This window comes from Capra hircus, chromosome 25, assembly GCF_001704415.2.
Source record: "Capra hircus breed San Clemente chromosome 25, ASM170441v1, whole genome shotgun sequence".
NCBI lineage: Eukaryota > Metazoa > Chordata > Mammalia > Artiodactyla > Bovidae > Capra > Capra hircus.
Window position 1 is genome coordinate 16900631 of NC_030832.1, and position 20264 is coordinate 16920894.

Here is a 20264-nt window from a genome sequence, read left to right on the forward strand (position 1 = left end):
CATGTTCAGCCAAGTGATTTGGAGGCCCCCTTCTGGGAATTCTCCCTCCGCCTCAGCTGTGTCATTGAGAGGAGGAGGGGTTCCATGCAGCTCAACAACAGGGCCAGGAGCCAGCCGCTCCTGCCTTGGGCCTGGTGGCCCCCGCTTCTTCCCCGTTATGGATAGGGCCACAGTGCCAGGCAGACAAAACCCACCCAGAGGGAGAAGGCACTGCCTTTTCCTTGTTTTTTGAGTCTTGCTTTTTTGAGAAGGAAGAAACCTTTTTCATGTAACCCCTTAGCAGACTACCTCTCACGTTCACCAATGTGTCACATGCCTGGAGCTAAACAGGTCTCCTGCTGGGGGCTGGGGCCATCGGGATAGGCCCAGACTCACAGGGACCTGCCTGCTGGAGACGGGCCCTGGAGATGGACCCCACCCTGCAGAAGCCCAGCACCAAGAGAGGGAGGTGGGTAGATGCCTAAACTGAATTGGGATCCTATTAAAAAGGAGAGATGACTGTGGGGTAGGTGATCACAGCATCTGCCACGTGGACCCAAAGTGTGGATCTGAATTCTCGGGAGAAGGGAGGAGGACATTCCAGGGTGGAAGAGCAAAAGACAACAGTCAAGAAAAGTAAAGAAGATGCTTGGGCCTGGAGCTCAGGGGGCGAGAGAAAGGCGTGCAGGAAATTACAGAGAGAAAAGAGCCAGGCTGACCACACGTTCTGGCTTTGCTGAATGTGCCGTGTCCTAGGAAAAAGGAAAACATGGAGTTGGAATTGCACACAAACTGTCACGTGCTTTGGCTTTGAGATGTCCCACGTGTAGGCACCATCTTCTTGTTTTTGTTTGTGACTTTTCAGCTCACTGAGTCTGCATATTCTTTCCTGTGCACTCATAAAACCATACTCTAGATCTTTAGCACCATATTTTCACGTTATTCCGTTAAAATAAAAAAAAATTAATCTCCATTTTTTTTTTCCTACAGGACAAAAGTTAATTGAGTCTCTGATACCCATGACATCTAGAGACAGAATTAAAGCCATTAGGAATCAGCCAAGGACCATGGAAGAAAAAAGGAACCTTAGGTATGAACCAAATGTTTTTTTCCTTGCACAGATCTCATGGAAACCTTAGTCTTCTACCTTTGTCTCATGTCAGAAAGGTAAGAAATAAACTCAAGGGAAGAGGCAATCTTCCTACCAAAGAATTCCACGTAATGTGTGTTGGTTACCTGGACTGTGGGCTGTGCTTAGTGACCTGCTTCTAGAGAGTGGAGGACGGAAAGAGGGGGACATCGCTTTCTGGGCTGAAGTCTGGCTAATCCTACCTGGGCCAGATGCTCAAGGTTAACGTCCCCGGAGATAAGTCATGTGATCAGAGAGTCACCTCTGTGTGTGTGCGTGCATGAGTGCTTAGTCATGTCTGACTCTTTGTGACCCCATGGACTGTAGCCCACCAGGGTCCTCTGTTCATGAAATTCTCCAGGCAAGAATATTGGAATGGGTTGCCATTTCCTTCTCCAGAGGATCTTTCCAACCCAGGGACTGAACCTGTGTGTCTTGCATCCCCTGAATTGGCAGGCATGTTCTTTACCAGCTGAGCCACCTGAGAAGCCCCCCACCGCTGAGTACTCTCTCCTAAAACCCACAACCCTAGTCTAACCAGAGGAAAAAAGCAGAGAAACCCTAATCAAGGGACAGTCTTCCTATTATCTGAGCAGTATTCTTCAGAACTGTCAAGGTCATCAAAAAGAAGGGAAGTTTGAGACACGGTCAGACTGGAGAGTTCTAAAGAGACATGAGTACTAATGCGATGTGGTGTCCTGGATGGGTCCTGGGATAGAAAATGAGCATCTATGGACAAACTAGTCAAGTCAGAATAGTCTGGAGTTTAGGTAAAGGTTACATACCGAAGTTGGTTCCTTAGTTGCAACTAACCTACCTTGGAAATGTAAGATGTTAGCAGAGGAAATGGTGCGTAGGAGATGGGGATTTTCTGTGTTGTTTTTGTAACTTCTCTGTAAATTTTAAACTCCTCTTAGAAAAAAGGTGTGTGTAAGGGAAGATTTCCCTGGTGAGCCAGAGGTTAGGACTTGGCACTTTCACTGCTGTGACCTGGGTTCAGTGCCTGGGAGGGGAAGTAAGATCCTGCAAACCATGCTGTGCCAGGCAGGGGCGGAGCTGGGGGTTGGGGGTACACAGAACTAAATCAAACAAAACCGCAGAAGCTTTCTAAGCCCAGGAGTTCAAAAGCAAGAGTGAGGGCTGTTTAAGTCTTGAGCCCTTCTTACATTTATCACTCCTCAGCGTTTTTCTTTTTGCAATTTGTTAGGAGTTGACAGGGCTTCCCAGGTGGCACGGTAGTAAAGAATTCGCCTGCCAGGGCAGGAGACACAAGAGACAAAGCTTCATTTCCTGGATCGGGAAGATCCTTTGGAGAAGGAAATGGCAACCCATTCCAGTATTCTTGCCTGGAAAATTTCATGGATAGAGGAGCCTGGTGGGCTACAGTCCATGGGGTCACAAAGATTGGACACGATTGAACACGAGCACAAGGGGCTGGTAGTAGAGTAGATGCAATTGCTAATAAATAATTGTATATATGTAAATAAATGATGCAATTGTTCTGAGGTTCAGAGTCTGGCAGGGCAAGTAGATTGGTCAACAAGTAACTTATAAGTGATAGAAAGAATATCAGGCCAAATCAAGGGAGAAGACTTTAGGGGGAGGATTAGATGATAACAGGACTAGAGATAACGGTCCACTTGGGCAAAGTAGGGGATGTCTGTGAACCGAGCTTTGGAAGATGGTGTTGTGGGGGTGGGCCTTTGGCTGGGCCAGAGGGAAGAGCCCAGAGCAAAGGAGATGTGATGAGTTCATGGAAAAGTAAAGAGAAGAACTGCAGCTGGATCTTCTTGAAAACTCTTACGTTTCAAGCTCTGCTCGGCTCTGTCACACAGTGAGGGCCTTGTGATGGCCCAAGAGACTTCACAGCAGGATTTTCAATCTGACATTTGAGTTGGGATTATTCCATGTTTGGGGGACTGTCCTGTTCACTGTAGGGTATATAGCAGCATCCCTGGTCTCTAGATGTCAGCGGCACTCCCAACCCCCAGTCTGACAACCAAAAAATGTCACCAGATGTACCCAAACATCCCTTGAAGCCAAAAATCTTCCTGGTTGAGAACCACAGTTTTATAAGACCCCAGCCACCTACTCACGGTTATCACTCACATTCTCCACCCTTCCCCTGCTCATTCCTGCCCATCCTGGCCTCCTTGGGGCTTTGAATTGGCTGTTTCCTGTGCTCAGACAGTCCCTTATCCACAGACTAACCCCCTCTTCTCCTTCCAGACTTTGTGCAAATAAGGCACTATTCAAATTGAAGCAGGGTCTTCAACCCAGCACTTCCCACCTCCTTACTCGGCTCTGTTTCCCCCTTCTCTTTCCCATAGTACCACTCACCTTCTCTTATCTTATATTGTTTACCTACTTTATGATTACATTTCTTATTTATTTTCTCTCTCTCCCCACTAAGGTGTCTGCTCCATGAGCTGGGGAGATCTGTCTGTGTCTCACCACCTGGGACTGTGCCTGGCACGTGGCAGGCACTCAAGAAATGTCCAGGGGATGAATGCATTACTGCACTGGTGTCTCACTTTCTTCTGCCCTTTCCCACAGGAAAATGGTTGACAAAGAGAGAAGTAAGCAGTCCCGTCGTATCCTGGAGCTCAACTGCTGTGCTCAGTGCCTGAACTCCATTTCACTGGTAAGTCGGTCTTTACTGAGGTCAGTAAATGGGCACAGAGTAGGGTGAAACCAGGGAGCGGGGAGAGTGGGGATGACAGGGGGCTCACAGGAAGGAAAAACCAAAATTCAGGGCTGTTTCCTTGAAAGAATGCAGAAATTGGGTCAGTTTATGTGTGGGGAAAATGTGGGCATAGGAAAGTCTAAGGAGCTGCAGAGTTATTTAGTTATTTGGGCAACCTAGCTCCTGTGAATGTCACCTTCAACAGCAAACCTAGGAAGGTAATAAATATAGTGATACCGACCTGGGTTCTTGGCCTTTCTTGATCAATAGAAATTGATAAGAGGCCAGAAAAGAAATTCAGGCAAGTCTTTACTAAGGCACCTGCAAAAACAAGTAGCAGGTTCTCTTGCTTGCTCCCCAAGTAGGGGCAGGCTGGTTCCTAATATGGGCTGAGAGTAGGGGTATGTCCAGGGGAGGGGCAGTGATGGTGATACCATCCAACCATCCCATCCTGTCACCCCCTTCTCCTCCTGCCCTCAGTCTTTCCCAGCATCAGAGTCTTTTCCAATGAGTCAAGTCTTTGCATCAGGTGGTCAAAGTACTGGAGCTTCAGCATCAGTATCTGTCCTTCCAATGAATATTCAGGGTTGATTTCCTTTAGGATAGACTGGCTTGATGTCCAAGGGACTTAGAAGCGGTGGCCTGTTGCTATTGTCAGGCCTGCTCAGTAGATATTTGTTGAGGGGCCATCCAGCCCTGTGCTTTGTGTCTATGCCCAGGCATACCGAAGGTTCAAGAACAACCTGTCGGAACTGCTCAATTCCATCAGCCTGTGGCAGAAGACGCTCAAGGTCATCGGAGGCAAGTTCGGCACCAGCGTCCTCTCCTATTTCAACTTTCTGAAGTGGCTTTTGAAGTTCAACATCTTCTCGTTCATTGTGACCTTCAGTTTCATCATAATCCCTCAGCTAACTGTGATGGAGAAGAACAACCTCCAATTCACTGGACTGGAATTTTTAACCGGGGCGGTAAGTGTTCCCCCTACACCTGGAGTTCATACTTGGAAACCCAGGACGTTCCTGCTGGCGCCCTTCCAGGCTTCTCATTTGTCTGAGAGTCAACTGCGAAAGTGGGTGTTTAAAATGCTTTCTCTTTTTCTCCAAAGTGACACACACACAATTTCGGGAGAATTTCTGTCTCCCGAGGTGACCATGTTAACAGTTTCTGTTGCCCAGAATCCTCTTCTCTGCACACCTTTGGGCATGTTATGCATGGACATACACTTCTTTTTTTTCCAAACAAACGATGAATTATTCATATAGACGTCCTGTGACTTGCTTCCTTCCACCATCTTATATTGCTGTTCATAGATCTACCTTTTCTTTTTTTCAAATTTTCTTTCCACAAAATACAGTGCTTCTTTTAAAAAATTTCCTAGTATAGAAGAGAACAAATTAAGAAAAAGTCTATTGTGTCTTCCTTGCTCTTTTTTCTTTGTCTTCCTTGCTCTTTTTTCTACCTCTCTAGTTTGGAGTGTATCTTTATCCACCATTTTTCTTCCTATACAGTCATAGATACATAGATACACAAGTCAATAATACTAAAATATTTTTTTAAATCAAAAGAGGGTGAGATAATACAAGTCTTGCTTTGCAACTTTTTTTGCTTTACTGTGTATGTTGAGCATGGATACACATCCATGTTATTCTCTTTATTAACAACCACAGTGTATCTTACCAAGCTCTCTATTGGAGCACATAGCTCCCACCTTGTGAATTTACTTTCTAGAAGAGGTTTCTGCCACTGAGATTCTATGGATAGGCAAGAGCCAAATCTGGCTCACCGTCTGTTTCTGCATAGCCTGCAAAATAAGATTGGTTTCCACATTTTTAAATGGTTGGAAAAAAATAAAAAGGATAATATTTTTAATTGGAATATAATTGCTTTACAATGTGTTAGTTTCTGCTGTACAATGAAGTGAATCAGTTGTATGTATATATATATCCCCTCCTCTGTGGACTTCCCTCTCACCCCAGTGCCATCCTTCTCATCTAGGCCATCACAGAGCACTGAGCTGAGCTCCCTGTGCTATACAGCAGGTCCCCACTAGCGATCTGTTTTATACATTGTAGTGTATCCATGTCAATTGTACTCTCCCAATTCATCTCGCCTTCCTTTCCTCTACCCTCGTGTCCACATGTCTGTTCTGTATATCTGCCTGTGTATTCCTGCACTGCTAACAAGTTCATCTGTACCATTTTTTCTAGATTCCACATATATGCATTAATATACAACATTTGCTTTTCTCTTTCTGACTTACTTCACTCTGTATGACAGACTCTATCGATCCACATCTGTACAAATGACCCAATTTTGTTCCTTTTTCTGGCTGAGTAATATTCCATTGTGTATATGTACCACGTCTCTATCATTCATCTGTTGATGGACATTTGGGTTATTTCCATGTTCTGGTTATTGTAAATAGTGCTGCACTGAACAATGGAGTATATGTATCTTTTCGAATTATGGTTTTCTCAGGGTATATGCCCAGTAGTGGGATTGCTGGGTAATATGGTAGTTCTGGTTTTAGTTCTTTAAGGAAATAAGGGGCCTGTATAAATTAGAGGAACAAATTAGAGAGACCCAGAGGAAACAATAAGACAGTTGTGGAAGGTAGAACATTGGAATGTACATGTAATTGTTGAATTGTTTCCTCCCGGTCTCTCTAATTTGTTCCTCTGATTTACACAGGTGCCTTATTTCCTATAAGTTGAAGTTTAGACCTAAAGACTTGGTTTGTTTCATTTTAAACGTCATACCAAATGTAATACTTAATAGATGACAGAGGCACATAACAGCTGGCTGTCCTGCTTTTAGCCATGCTTGGCTTGGTCACTGGCTCCAGGTGGTGATTACTGGGCCCCTCCATTGTAAAACTGTGTTCTACCTCTAAGAGCCTTGTGATAAGACATCTAGGTTCTCAATGGCCTTGTTTGCCTCTTTCCCGGTAAACAAAATGTCTAAACTGACCAATGCAGGCTTCTCACATACAGAAAAAGGAAACTCTGCGGCCCAGAGTCATTCACTGTTTTCTTGAGAGATCCACCTGACCTGGGATCTGTTGTCCTTTTCAGGGTTATTTTACTAACACAGTGATGTACTATGGCTTTTACACCAATTCTTCGATCCGGCATGGCAGCAGCGGGGCCTCGTACAACATGCAGCTGGCCTACATCTTCACAATCGGAGGGTGTTTGGTCATCTGCTTTTTTAGTTTGCTCTTCAGGTATGGAATGTTTGCATTTTCTGATTCTAAGCTCTTTATAGCGTTAGGAATTTTAGAGACTCAAAAGTTACTGGGAGAACAGTTTCTCTGCAATTTCATCTTTCTACTCCTTTCTTGTCCTAGAACATAGGACATTTGGACAGAGGAAGAGAAATTTTCATGGGCTTTTAAAGAAATTGGTCAGTCTGAAAATAAGGATGCAGTGACTCAGGTAGTTTTGATGAACGGTTGTAAATTGACAGTTGTCAAATGTCCAATCTGTTAAACCTGTTAGTTTACTAGGTCTTTGTAACAAAGTACCACAGACTGGGGGGCTTAATCAATAACATTTTTTTTTTTCTCAAATTCGGGATGCTGGAAATTCAAGTTCAAGATGTTTCGGCAGAGTTGGTTTCTCACGAGGCTTCTCTCACCAGCTTGCTGACAGCCACCTTCCCCCTCTATCCTCATATGATCTACACTCCATGTATATCTGAGTCCTAATATCCCCTTCTTATAAGGACACCAGCCATGTTGGATTGGGCCCACTGAAATGATCTCACTTTACTTTAACTACCTCTGTACAGATCCTATCTCAAAACCCAGTCTATTTCTGAGGTACTAAGGGTTGTGCGTATGTGTGTGTTAGTCTCTCGGTCATGTCTGACTCTTTGCAACCCCATGGACTTTAGCCCTCAGGCTCCTCTGTCCATTAGATTCTCCAGGCAAGAATACTGCAGTGGGTAGCCATTCCCTTCTCCAGGGGATCTTCACAACCCAAGGATCAAACCCGGGTTTCTTGCATTGTAGTCATAGGATTTCAAAATATTAATTTTTAAGGAGTACAGTTCAGTCCATAACAACCTCACTGCCAGCATGATAATCCAAAATAAAATAAGATTTTGTTTTGTCCTATTGAACTAAGAAATGTTTCCGTTTCTTAAGCTGTTATTACTTGTTGGTGGCAAACTTTACAAAGGTAGTGTCCATTTTGCTCAGAATTTTTTCACATGCCAGGCTTAGTGCTTCCTGGACCCAACTTCAGTGAATCCTAGACATCTCCATGATAATTACAGCTGCCTTTACTGAGTGCTTACTGTGCTAAGGGCTACATTGACTCTTGCTGTGGGCTGAATAATGCTCCCTCTTCAAAGATGTCCATGACCTAATCCCCAGAAACTGTGACTATGGTACCTTATCTGGCAAAAAAAATTTTCCAGAAGTGATTAAGTTAAATATCTTAAAATGGGCCAATGCAATCACAAGGGTCCTTTAAAGAGGGAAGCAGGAGAGTCAAAGTCAGGGAAAGAGCAGAAGGTGCTACTCTTCTGGCTTTGAAGATGAAGGAGCCACAAGCCAGGGAATGCAGGCAGCACCTAGAAGCTGGAAAAGGCAGGGAAACAGACTCTCCTCCAAAGTCTCCAGAAGGAACACAACTCTGCCGGTATCTTGATTGTTGACCCATTTTCTGATTTCTGACCTCTAGTAAGAAATTGAAGAAAGTGGAGAAAACCACTAGACCATTCAGGTATGACCTAAATCAAATCCCTTATGACTATACAGTGGAAGTGAGAAATAGATTTAAGGGACTATATCTGATAGAGTGCCTGATGAACTATGGACGGAGGTTCATGACATTGTACAGGAGACAGGAATCAAGACCATCCCCAAGAAAAAGAAATGCAAAAAAGCAAAATGGCTGTCAGAGGAGGCCTTACAAATAGCTGTGAAAAGAAGGGAAGTGAAAAGCAAAGGAGAAAAGGAAAGATATAAGCATCTGAATGCAGAGTTCCAAAGAATAGCAAGGAGAGATAAGAAAGCCTTCCTCAGCAACCAATGCAAAGAAATAGAGGAAAACAATAGAATGGGAAACACTAGAGATCTGTTCAAGAAAATTAGAGATACCAAGGGAACATTTCATGCAAAGATGGGCTTGATAAAGGACAGAAATTGTACGGACCTAACAGAAGCAGAAGATATTACAAAGAGATGGCAAGAATACACAGAAGAATTGTACAAAAAAGATCTTCATGACCCAGGTAATCACGATGGTGTGATCACTCACCTAGAGCCAGACATCCTGGAATGTGAAGTCAAGTGGGCCTTAGGAAGCATTACTACAAACAAAGCTAGTGGAGGTGATGGCATTCCAGTTGAGCTATTTCAAATCCTGAAAGATGATGCTGTAAAGTGCTGCACTCAATATGCCAGCAAATTTGGAACACTCAGCAGTGGCCAAAGGACTGGAAAAGGTCAGTTTTCATTCCAATCCCAAAGAAAAGCAATGCTTTCTGAAATGCCAAAGAATGCTCAAACTACCGCACAATTGCACTCATCTCACACACTAGTAAAGTAATGCTCAAAATTCGCCAAGCCAGGCTTCAGCAATATGTGTACTGTGAACTTCCAGATGTTCAAGCTGGCTTTAGAAAAGGCAGAGGAACCAGAGATCAAATTGCCAACATCCGCTGGATCATCGAAAAAGCAAGAGTCCCAGAAACACATATATTTCTGCTTTATTGACTATGCCAAAGCCTTTGACTGTGTGGACCACAATAAACTGTGGAAAATTCTGAAAGAGATGGGAATACCAGACCACCTGACCTGCCTCTCAAGAAACCTGTGTGCAGGTCAAGCAGCAACAACTAGAACTGGACATGGAACAACAGACTGGTTCCAAATAGGAACAGAAGTGTGTCAGGGCTGTATATTGTCACCCTGCTTATTTAACTTATATGCAGAATACATCATAAGAAACACTGGGCTGGAGGAAGCACAAGCTGGAATCAAGATAACCAGGAGAAATATCAATAACCTCAGATGTGCAGATGACACCACCCTTATGGCAGAAAGTGAAGAAGAGCTAAAGAGCTTCTTGATGAAAGTGAAAGAGGAGAGTGAAAAAGTTGGCTTAAAGCTCAACATTCAGAAAACGAAGATCATGGCATCCAGTCCCATCACTTCAAAGCAGATAGATGGGGAAACAGTGGAAACAGTGGCTGACTTTATTTTTTGGGGCTCCAAAATCCCTGCAGTTGGCGATTGCAGCCATGAAATTAAAAGACACTTACTCCTTGGAAGGAAGGTTATGACCAACCTAGACAACATATTAAAAAGCAGACACATTACTTTGTCAACAAGTGTCCATCTAGTCAAGACTATGGTTTTTCCAGTGGTCATGTATGGATGTGAGAGTTGGACTATAAGGAAAGCTGAGTGCCGAAGAATTGATGCTTTTGAACTGTGGTGTTGGAGAAGACTCTTGAGAGTCCCTTGTACTGCAAGGAAATCCAGCCAGTTCATCCTAAAGGAAATCAGTTCTGGGTGTTCATTGGAAGGACTGATGTTGAGGCTGAAACTCCAATACTTTGGCCACCTGATACAAAGAGCTGACTCATTGGAAAAGAACCTGATGCTGGGAAAGATTGAGGGCAGGAGGAGACGGGGACAACAGAGGATGAGGTGGTTGGATGGCATCATCAACTTGATGGACATAGGTTTGGGTGGAATCCAGGAGTTGGCGATGGACAGGGAGGCCTGGCGTGCTGTGGTTCATGGGGTCGCAAAGAGTCGGACACAACTGAATGACTGAACTGAAGTAAGAATACATGTTGTTTTAAGCCAGTAAGTTTAGGGCAATTTGTTATAGCAGCAGGAGGAAACTAATACAACTCTCATAGTGAACTAGTATTATCCCCATTATACAGATGTGGAAACTGAGGGTTAGGACCCTTAAAATGACAAAATCCCCTGGTTGGCAATCAAAGATTACACAGTCGGATCGCAAAGCCAGTGCTGCTAACTATCATGTTTGCTGGTGCCGTGTTCCGGAAGTTCAGGCTAACTCTTCCATGTCACCTTTCACCACTAATGATGGAACTGTTCTTTGTTATAATCCCTGCACCTCCAATGTCTGTCCCAGTAACGCTTGGGTATTTTGGTTTCTGCCTTTCCTAGTATGGCCAGGTATTTCCGGAACAACTTCATTAACCCCCACATTTACTCCAGAGGGATCGCCAAGCTCATTTTTTGCTGGGACTTCACTGTCACTCATGAAAGTGCAGTAAAGCTGAAACAGAAGAATCTGAGCACTGAAATCAGGGTAAGGAGAGCTAGCTTTAAATCCCTTCCCGTGGCCAGTCTTCTTTCCTCCTTCAATATGCCTGTAACTTTTCTTAAAGTAATAATATTTTATTTTTTATTCTCCATGATATTGGCAAAAAAAAGACAAAAACCTAAAACTATTTTAAGTGCCCAGTGCTGGTGATGGTGTAGGGAAATGAACATTTTCACACAACGTGGTGACTTTGTTATTGACATAAGCTTGCTGAAGGGCAGTTTAACAATTTATAACAAGATGCTAAATACTTATTGACCTCACAGTTCTAGGTTTATAATTTTATCCAGTGGTTTTTGACTTGGGGCAGATTTGCCCCAGAGACACGGGGCAATGTCTGGAGGCTTTTTTGATTGTTGCTGCAGAGGAGTGTGTATTACCAGCATCTAGTGGGTAGAGGCCAAGAAGCTGCTCAACATCCCGCGGTGCACAGGACAAGCCCTCAGCACAGATTTATCAACTCTGAATGACAATAGAGCCAAGGTTGACAAACCATGATCTATAGAAAAATATTTAAGAGAAAAAAAGAGCAAGCAGAATTTATAAACTAAGGGGCTTTGACAAGAGGGTTGCAGAGGATTCCTCAGCCTTATTCTTCAAGAAGGCCCTATGGCCTCAGTGTATTCTCTCAAGATCATGGCCCCAGTCTCTTTCCCTCTGAGATGGAAAAGGTATTCAATGAAGCGTTGGGGGGTTCTTGCCCATTAGAGATTTTCCTACTGGTCTCCTAATCCAAGCTCATGGTGCTTTTTCCCACTCTCTCGCCTGTGGGTTTCTGTCTCTTTGAGAGCACCAAACCCTAGGGGTGGTAATCTTTGCTGACAGTGTAGGGGTTCTATGAGTGAACTTGACCTCCTTGTGTTTACAGGAGAACCTGTCAGAAATCCGTCAGGAGAACGTCAAGTTAGCATTCAATCAGCAGTTTATCCGCTTCTCTGCCCACGCGGCAGCCTGGGTTGTCTCTTCCGGAGCGGCCATCACCTGCTGTGTAGCCGTTTATTACCTGGCTGACAACAACTTACAGGTAACCAGAGAGGCTGGAGATCCAGGGTCCAGAGCACAGAGAAGCAGGTGAAGGCATGGGATGCAGGAGGGGGCGGGTGGGGTCCTGGTCACCACTGAAAACGATGTCGTGGCCAGCAGCATCGCCACCAGGAGGAAGTTTGCTTAAAAGTGCAAAATCCTGGGTCTTTCTCTTGGTCCATGGACCCAGAATCTGCATCATAAGAACATCCCCAGTGGACGTGTGTGCATACCTCAGGGTGGAGGCTCTGGGCTAGTGGAGAGATGGGAACTTTGGCCACAGACCTGGGATGAGGTTCTGGTGTCCTCCTTTATCATTATATCCCTAATGCCTCTCTGGCACCAAGTAGACACTTAATAAATATTATGAACCAATGGAATTTGGCTAGTGATTTACTCTCCCCACGGGCTTCCCTGGTGGCTCAGATGGTAAAGAATCTGCTGGCAACGCAGGAGACTGAGGCTTGATCTGTGGGTCTGGAAGATCCCTTGGAGAAGGGCGTGGCAGCCCACTCCAGTATTCTTGCCTGGGAAATCCCATGGATAGAGGGGCCTGGCGGGCTACAGTCCATGGGGTCACAAAGAGTTGGACGCGATTGAGTGACTAACACTTTCACTTTCGTCTTCCCAAGCCCCTAATTCCTTACCTATAAACTGGAATGCCTGTTTTGTAGGTGTGTGGTCTGGACTAAGGAAAAGTTATGTGAAGAGTCTACTTAGTACCCAGTACTGTGGGTGATAAAGGAATGTTAGCTTTTTTTTTTTTTTTTTTTTTGATATGAACTCTGAGACTAATTAGTTGGTGGGTGGACAAAGTACTGTTTCTCTGTGATTTTCAGTTACTCTTCTGGAAATGGGGCTAATTGTGCTGACTTTGCAGACCCCTAGAATTGTGGTACAGGTTGGTCTGATTGTGTCTCTCTCTTTATTGTCTTCCCAGTACTCTAAATATAAAATCTATCCTCCATGGCACGATTGATAGATCTTTTGTGATGTGGCCCCTGCCCATATCTTTAGTCTCAATACCCCACAACCACCTGTATACCACACCAGCAACACTAAATGATATGCCCCTAGTTCCCTGAACACACCATGTTTTCCCTTGTCTCTAGATGGGAAACACGCAGTTCATTCTACACTGCCACCCCTCCCCTTCATCTGGCCAACTCCTCCTTTTCTCCCTCTAGACCTCAGCACGAGTGACACGTCCTCCGGGAAATCTTACCATCACGTCTCTTACTAGATTGAGTTAGGTGAGCCTGACTCTGCAGTCTTTCCCTGTGCGCTTGCCACATGCAGCATTGAAAATCCTTGTTTACACATTTATTTCTTCAAAAGAATAGCCAGGCACCTGGCCCAACTCCTGATACATAGTAGGTGCTCAACCCAGCGGAGGAGGAGCCAGCAAGAAATGGGTGTGAAATGATACAAACCGAAGGGTTCCTATTAAGGTTTGCCCTGAAAGAGATGAAACTGAGTCCCATTGCTCCAGGGCCTGGCACTGCCTACCTGGGTTGGAAGCTGTGGCAGGGCAGCTGTAAGTATAAAAAAAGACTTCTGAGTTTCTCCTTGACTCTGAAGGTTTTCTTCACACTCACCTGAAGTGAAGGAGGTAGTGAAGGAGGAGAAGAATCATTCCCATTGTTTGAACATCTGTGCCAGGCAAGATCAACCCTCTGCCCAGCTGGAGGAGGCACATTCATTGGCAGCTACAATTTCACATGAATGGTGCCCCCAGCTGTGTCATTTAGCAGCTCTGCAACGGGACCTTTCCTCATCTGAAAGTGAAAGTCGTGTCCAACTCTTTGCAACCCCATGGACTATGCAGTCCATGGAATTCTCTAGGCCAGAATATTGGAGTGGGTAGCCTTTCCCTTCTCCAAGGGATCTTCCCAACCCAGGGATTGAACCGAGGTCTCCCACATTGCAGGTGGATTCTTTACCAGCTGAGCCACAGGGAAGCCAAGAATACTGGAGTGGGTAGCCTATCCCTTCTCCAGTAGATCTTCCCAACCCAGGAATCAAACTGGGGTCTCCTGCATTGCAGGAGGATTCTTCACCAACTGATCTACCAGGGAAGCCCCTTATGTGGTCTCACTTAATTCTTACAGTATTTCTGTGGGTTATATGATAATCTCCCCATCAGGCAGACTAGGAAAGAGGCTCAGAGAAGCTATGCTTGTGGTTCCAAAGCTTCAGCTTATAAGCACAGGGAGGGGTGCAGCATTTGACCGTAAGTTATTCTGGCTCCAAAGATACTGTGAAAGTGCAAGTGGTGTTTCCAAAGCTGCTGCTGCTGCTCAGTCGCTTCAGTCGTGTCCAACTCTGTGCGACCTCATAGATGGCAGCCCACCAGGCTCCCCCATCCCTGGGATTCTCCAGGCAAGAACACTGGAGTGGATTGCCATTTCCTTCTCCAGTGCATGAAAGTGAAATCACTCAGTTGTGTCTGACTCCTAGCGACCCCATGGACTGCAGCCTACCAGGCTCCTCTGTCCATGGGATTTGCCAGGCAAGAGTACTGGAGTGGGTTGCCATTGCCTTCTCTGTTTCTAGGTCTAGCCTCTATGATTATAATTCACTCAATAAAGATGATGGTTACTTTAATACTCTGACCTAATTAATATTCTGATCAAATTAATACTGAAATTGAAGTCACTCAGTCATGTCCGACTCTCTGTGACCCCACAGACTGTAGCCTCCAGAGGTAAATAGAGGCAGAGTCAGGCTTCAGGGTGGGAAATGAGGGAACTTTCAGACATCAGATAAATCCATTAGAATCTCTTACTCCAAGAGTGCCTGACAGAGGGGCGGCATAGGCTTCACTCCAGACAAATGCCAGGGAGGTGTCCCCACGAAGGCAGGGGCACCCCTCTGACCCTCATAGAAAAGAGCAGCGTGGGCTAGCAGAGGCTCCCCTTGCAGCACCCGAGGACAGGCAAAGCTTGGTGAAATGAACCAGGGCACGCAGGATAGCAGAGGAGAAATTCCCTTGTGTCCTAGCTTTGGTAACTCAAGCTTTTCTTTCAGCAGCCTGGAGCACATTCTCATGTTTCCAAACCTCTTGGTGAGAAAAGTAAAGTCACAGAATGGCTGTTGGGCCATAGGTCCCTGAGTCTGATAGACCCTGGTTTCAAATCTGCCAATTCCTAGCTGGGGAACCCTGGGCAAGCATCTTTGCCTCTCTGAGCCTCAGGTTGTCCATCAGTTATGTCTATTAACACCCACTTATTGGGATATAGGGGGAATTAAAGCATCATGTGAGTGATTCTTGGCCGAGGGCAAGTGCTTGGTAAGTGGTCCTTTAATGGCTTATCAGAGGAGCCATTATCTGGGGTTTTCCCACCTTGGGGGATCTTCTGAGTCAGGCAGAGAAGGGTCCAGTGTACAGTCAGCAACTTGATTCTCTCCCTCCATCCCCTGCAGTTCCTGGAAAACCACAGTAACCCTGGGGCGGTGCTCTTACTGCCTTTTGTCGTGTCCTGCATCAACCTGGTCGTGCCTCGCTTCTACTCCCTGTTCAGGCTGGTGGAGCGCTACGAAATGCCGAGGCACGAAGTCTATACCCTCCTGATCCGGTAGGTGTGGCTGTCACTTCTCACTTCAGCCTCGATTTTCATGGAGAGAAATGGGATGGAAACTCGAAAGGGTTACACTCAAGTATCAAAGTTCTGTTTTCCAGAAAGAATTTAAAGAGTAGATTATGTTTTTATGGTATGAGTTATTAGCTATAAAATCCAAACAGCCCCGAAGAAATACAGTAATTGGGTACATTTGCCCTTTGCTTATAGTAATGGCTAATCTTTCCCAGATAAGCTTTCCCAGTAATGGCTTATCTTGCTGCCAGCTTGAGGAGCATGGTTCTCAGTTATGAGATGTATGGGTGAGTAGGTTGTGCACTACACAATGTTCTTAGCTAAGAAGTCATGTGGGAACTGATCATCCAGAGTTCCTGTGAGTCCGACTGTGAGGCTGAGTACCCACTGAATCAGCCAGGAGGAACAGGTTCATTTCTGTCATTTAACCATCCAAATGGTAGGTTGGAAGGGGAGGTTGAGGTTGAGGGGATGATTTTGGCAATTCATTGGCTGGGAGAGGATCCCTTTTTGTGATTCCCAGAAAGGCATTGTATGTGCTAGAAGTGACCCCACAGTCTTGATAAAGTATGCTGCTAAGTGACTTCAGTTGTACCTGACTCTGTGTGACCCCATAGATGGCAGCCCACCAGGCTCCCCCGTCCCTGGGATTCTCCAGGCAAGAACACTGGAGTGGGTTGCCATTTCCTTCTCCAGTGCATGAAAGTGAAAAGTGAAAGTGAAGTCGCTCAGTTGTGTACGACTCTTAGCGACCCCATGGGCTGCAGCCCACCAGGCTCCCCCGTCCATGGGGTTTTCCAGGCAAGAGTACTGGAGTGGGGTGCCATTGCCTTCTCCTGGTAAAGTATAAAGCTACCCAAATTGTTTTCTTTATTGCTTCTTCCTGGCTAGTACGCTGACCATTTCCTGGTTATGGTGATGTTTATAGGCATGAGGCTGAACTACCAGACAGACTTTGTTTTACTGATCAATTTCAGAGTCCTTACTTTACCATTGCCTCTGAGATCTGGCTCCTGGTCAGTTCTACGGTTTTATTTTCTACCTCTTTCCCCTTCCTCAGTGACCCCAGCCTCACTCGCCTTCTCATTGTTCACAAACTGTATGCCCACCTCAGCACCTTTGCACTGACCATTCCTTCTTCCTGGAATAGCAAATCTATACTTATGTTTATGCTTATAGTTTCTTCATACAAATCTTAAACATTTCTGTTACCCTTAAATTTGTAACAAGCATATTTTAAAACACACACACACACACACACACACATATATATATATATATTTATTATTTTAGATCAGGAGTTAGCAAGCAGCAGCCTGCAGGCCCAGCCTGCCTCCCATTTTCATCACTAAAGTCTCATTGGAATGCAACCATGTCCATTGGTGACCTACCATCTATGACTCCCTTCCTGTTACAACTGCAGAGCTGGGACACAAACTGTATGGTTTGCAAGGCCAAAAATATTAACTGTCCGGCCCTTCACAGAAAATGTTGACTGACTTCAGGTTAATGTTTAGAGTTATCTATATATGTATTAGATAGATAGGTCCAGAGTTCATCTTTATTCAAAGAGCTATGAAACATAAGGAAGAGAAGATGATGTGTGCGTGCTAAGTCACCATATTCATGTCTGACTCTTCGCAACCCTGTGGGCTGTAGCCCATCAGGCTTCTCTGTCCATGGGATTCTCCAGGCAAGAATACTGGAGTGGGTTGCCACGCCTTTCCTCAAGGGCATGTAGGAAATGGCACTCCACTCCAGTATATTCTTGCCTGGAAAATTCCATGGATGGAGGAGCCTGATGGGCTACAGCCCTAGGGTTACAGAGTTGGACACGACAGAGCCACTGAGCACAGAGCCACTGAGCACACACAGATACAAGTATCATTTTCCCGAAGAAAAAAATTTTAGAAAGCCTTCCTTTCTACCCACACTACACCTCTGGGCGCCTCCTCTCAATGGTTAGAAACAATCGGGATATTTTTTTATTGCGATTAAAAAAAAGAATTAAACCATTTTCAGCACACAGTTCAGCAGTACGCTGGCTTCTTTGCTCATCAGTGTCTGCTCAATGTATCCTACTTACAGTGTCCTTTTGTGAGAGAAGATAAGACGTTATTTTAGAGTGGACCTTGGGATGGTCAACTTTTTAAGTACTTCCAGGTTCCCACACATTTTTTATTTTGCCTTTCGATTTGAATGTGGATTTGCATGGGCCAAGGACTCTGTATTCTAACTACCTATTCTGAGGCCTACAGGTATGACTTTGAGGGTTTCTGACATCTGGCATCACCAAACAGTCACCCCCTTGTTCTTTCCAGACCCTTTATACGTGCTGTCTCTAAGTTCCAGGCATCCTCAGAACTACCACCACCTCTGAGGCAGTCTTCTCCCAAATTTGTTTTAAATTGGGTTTTCTCCAGTCTTCTTCACTGACCCCTTTTCATATTTTAATCTTTGTGTCCTTTATTTCTGCTTTCTATTTTCCATAAATTCCTCTATATTTCTGGTCTGTTCATGATGACTTTTTTGTTTCCCACTGCATTATGGATCTTCTAGCTTTCGACTTTTTTTTTGGTATCATTTCAATAGAATTTGGATGTAGAGGTGATAGGTTCAGTATGATAGGTAATAGACTCCAATGCTCAGCATGTCATTTTGATCTAATCACTTTATTTAATTTGCATTTTTCTGATCCCAAGAGAAATTCATTATCTTTTAATATATATTAGCCCTATCTATTTTTTCACAAATACTCAAAATCTTCTCTATACGCAGAGAAAATAAGAAAGCTCAGAAATAGGTTTAACCTGGAGTTACACTGCAGTTAATATATTTAAATTCTGACACCAGTTCTGACATGTGGGGTTTTCCCACACCACCAAGCCATTCTCCAATACACACAGATGGGTGTTCTACAATTTAATTCAACTCTGACACTATGTACCTGAAGGTGGTGTCAGGATCCCACAGGGTAAGGCTCAGCCCCACAGGACTGCCCCCACCCGCTCTTCTGGTACCAGTTGCAAATCCACATTGTCACCTGGGCTTCTGACCGACCAACTACAGATCAGAGGTTCCAATGACCCCTTCCTTGAGCTTGAGAATTTGCTAGAACAGCTCACATGACTCAGAGAAACACTTTACTTACAAGATTACTGCTTTATTATAAAAAGCTATAACTCAAGAACAGCCAGGTAGAAGAGATGTGTAGGGCAAAGTCTATGGAATACAGAGCTTCCTTGCCTTTTCTGAGATTTTCAGTCTCCCAAATACCATCCTGTCACCAAGCTAGAAGCTCACTGAGCCCCTCTCCTTTTGAGTTTGTGTGGAGGCTTCATCACGTATGCCTGGCTAATTAAATGGCCCACTGGTTCTGTGTTGTACTTAGTAGCTCAGCTGTGTCTGACTCTTTGCAACCCCATGGACTGTAGCCTGCCAGGCTTCTCTGTCTATGGGGATTCTCCAGACAAGAATACTGGAGTGGGTTGTCCTGCCCTCCTCCAGGGGATCTTCCCAACCCAGGGATTGAACCCAGGTCTCCTGCATTGCAGGCAGATTCTTTACCCACTGAGCCATCAGAGAAGCCCAGTAAATTCAATCTCCAGCCCCTCTCTCCTCTCTGGAGTCTGCAATAGGCATGCTGAGTTCAGATCCTCTAAATCACAGGATTGGTTCTCACAGCAACCAGCCCCTAACCTTAGTAGACCTAGGGGCTTTCCAACAGTCACATTAATATAACAAAAGACACTTTGATAGCTCTCCTTACTAGAGATTCCAAAGGTTTTAGGAGCTCAGTGCCAGAAAAGGACAAGAAGACCAAATGCATATTTCTTATCATAAATGACAATATCACTGAACAGTAAGGCATTAATCCAGTAGATATTGAGAGTCTATTATAGGCGAGGCACTGGGCAAGAGATTTGGGATCTAGTGTTGAAAAAGGCAAATCCTGTCTCTTCCTTCACTGTGTTCTTTTGTCTAATGGTTGGTTCTCAACCTTTAACCTGCCCCAGAATTGCCTGGAGGGGTTGCTGGGCCCTATACCAGAGTGTCTGATTCAGAAGATCTGGGAGAGGGCCAGAAAATTTGCCTTTCTAACAAGATTACAGATGCTACTGCTGGTCTGCGGACCATACTTTGAAAATGACTGGTGTAGTGGTGCATGGTTCTTGGCACATCAATGTTGAAGACCTCTTAAAACCAGCAGTTATTGATTTCGGCAAAGTGACTAGGTTTAAGAACTCAGGCTGTTAAATCAGGTGGTCCTTGTTTTCAACCTTTGTCACGCCCCTAAGCAATCCGTGTGATCTTGTACAAGTTATTTCATCTCTCTGTGGTTCAGTTTCCTCATCAGTAAGATAGGCATAAAATACTATCTACCTGACGGTAGAATGATTAAGAGGGGTGATTCGAAAAAATGTGTAGCATGTTTACTGTCCCTGGTGGCACCTGATGAATAGTATGTATGTGTACTACAACTACAGTGAAAAGTGAGATCAGATAGTTTGGATATGCCCTAAAGAGAG

At 44.7% G+C, this 20264-nt stretch overlaps 1 protein-coding gene across 2 annotated transcripts in view; it reads left to right on the plus strand.

Moving 5' to 3' along the window:
• Positions 1 to 20264, plus strand: part of TMC5 (transmembrane channel like 5) — an 81747-nt gene that overhangs the window by 38577 nt on the left and 22906 nt on the right. For both annotated transcript variants that reach the window (XM_018041009.1, XM_018041010.1), the window contains 7 exons: positions 970 to 1069; positions 3665 to 3752; positions 4514 to 4762; positions 6869 to 7020; positions 10957 to 11101; positions 11985 to 12140; positions 15566 to 15717. In XM_018041009.1, coding sequence (XP_017896498.1) covers positions 970 to 1069; positions 3665 to 3752; positions 4514 to 4762; positions 6869 to 7020; positions 10957 to 11101; positions 11985 to 12140; positions 15566 to 15717 — 1042 coding nt within the window. The remainder of the gene's footprint in view (positions 1 to 969; positions 1070 to 3664; positions 3753 to 4513; positions 4763 to 6868; positions 7021 to 10956; positions 11102 to 11984; positions 12141 to 15565; positions 15718 to 20264) is intronic.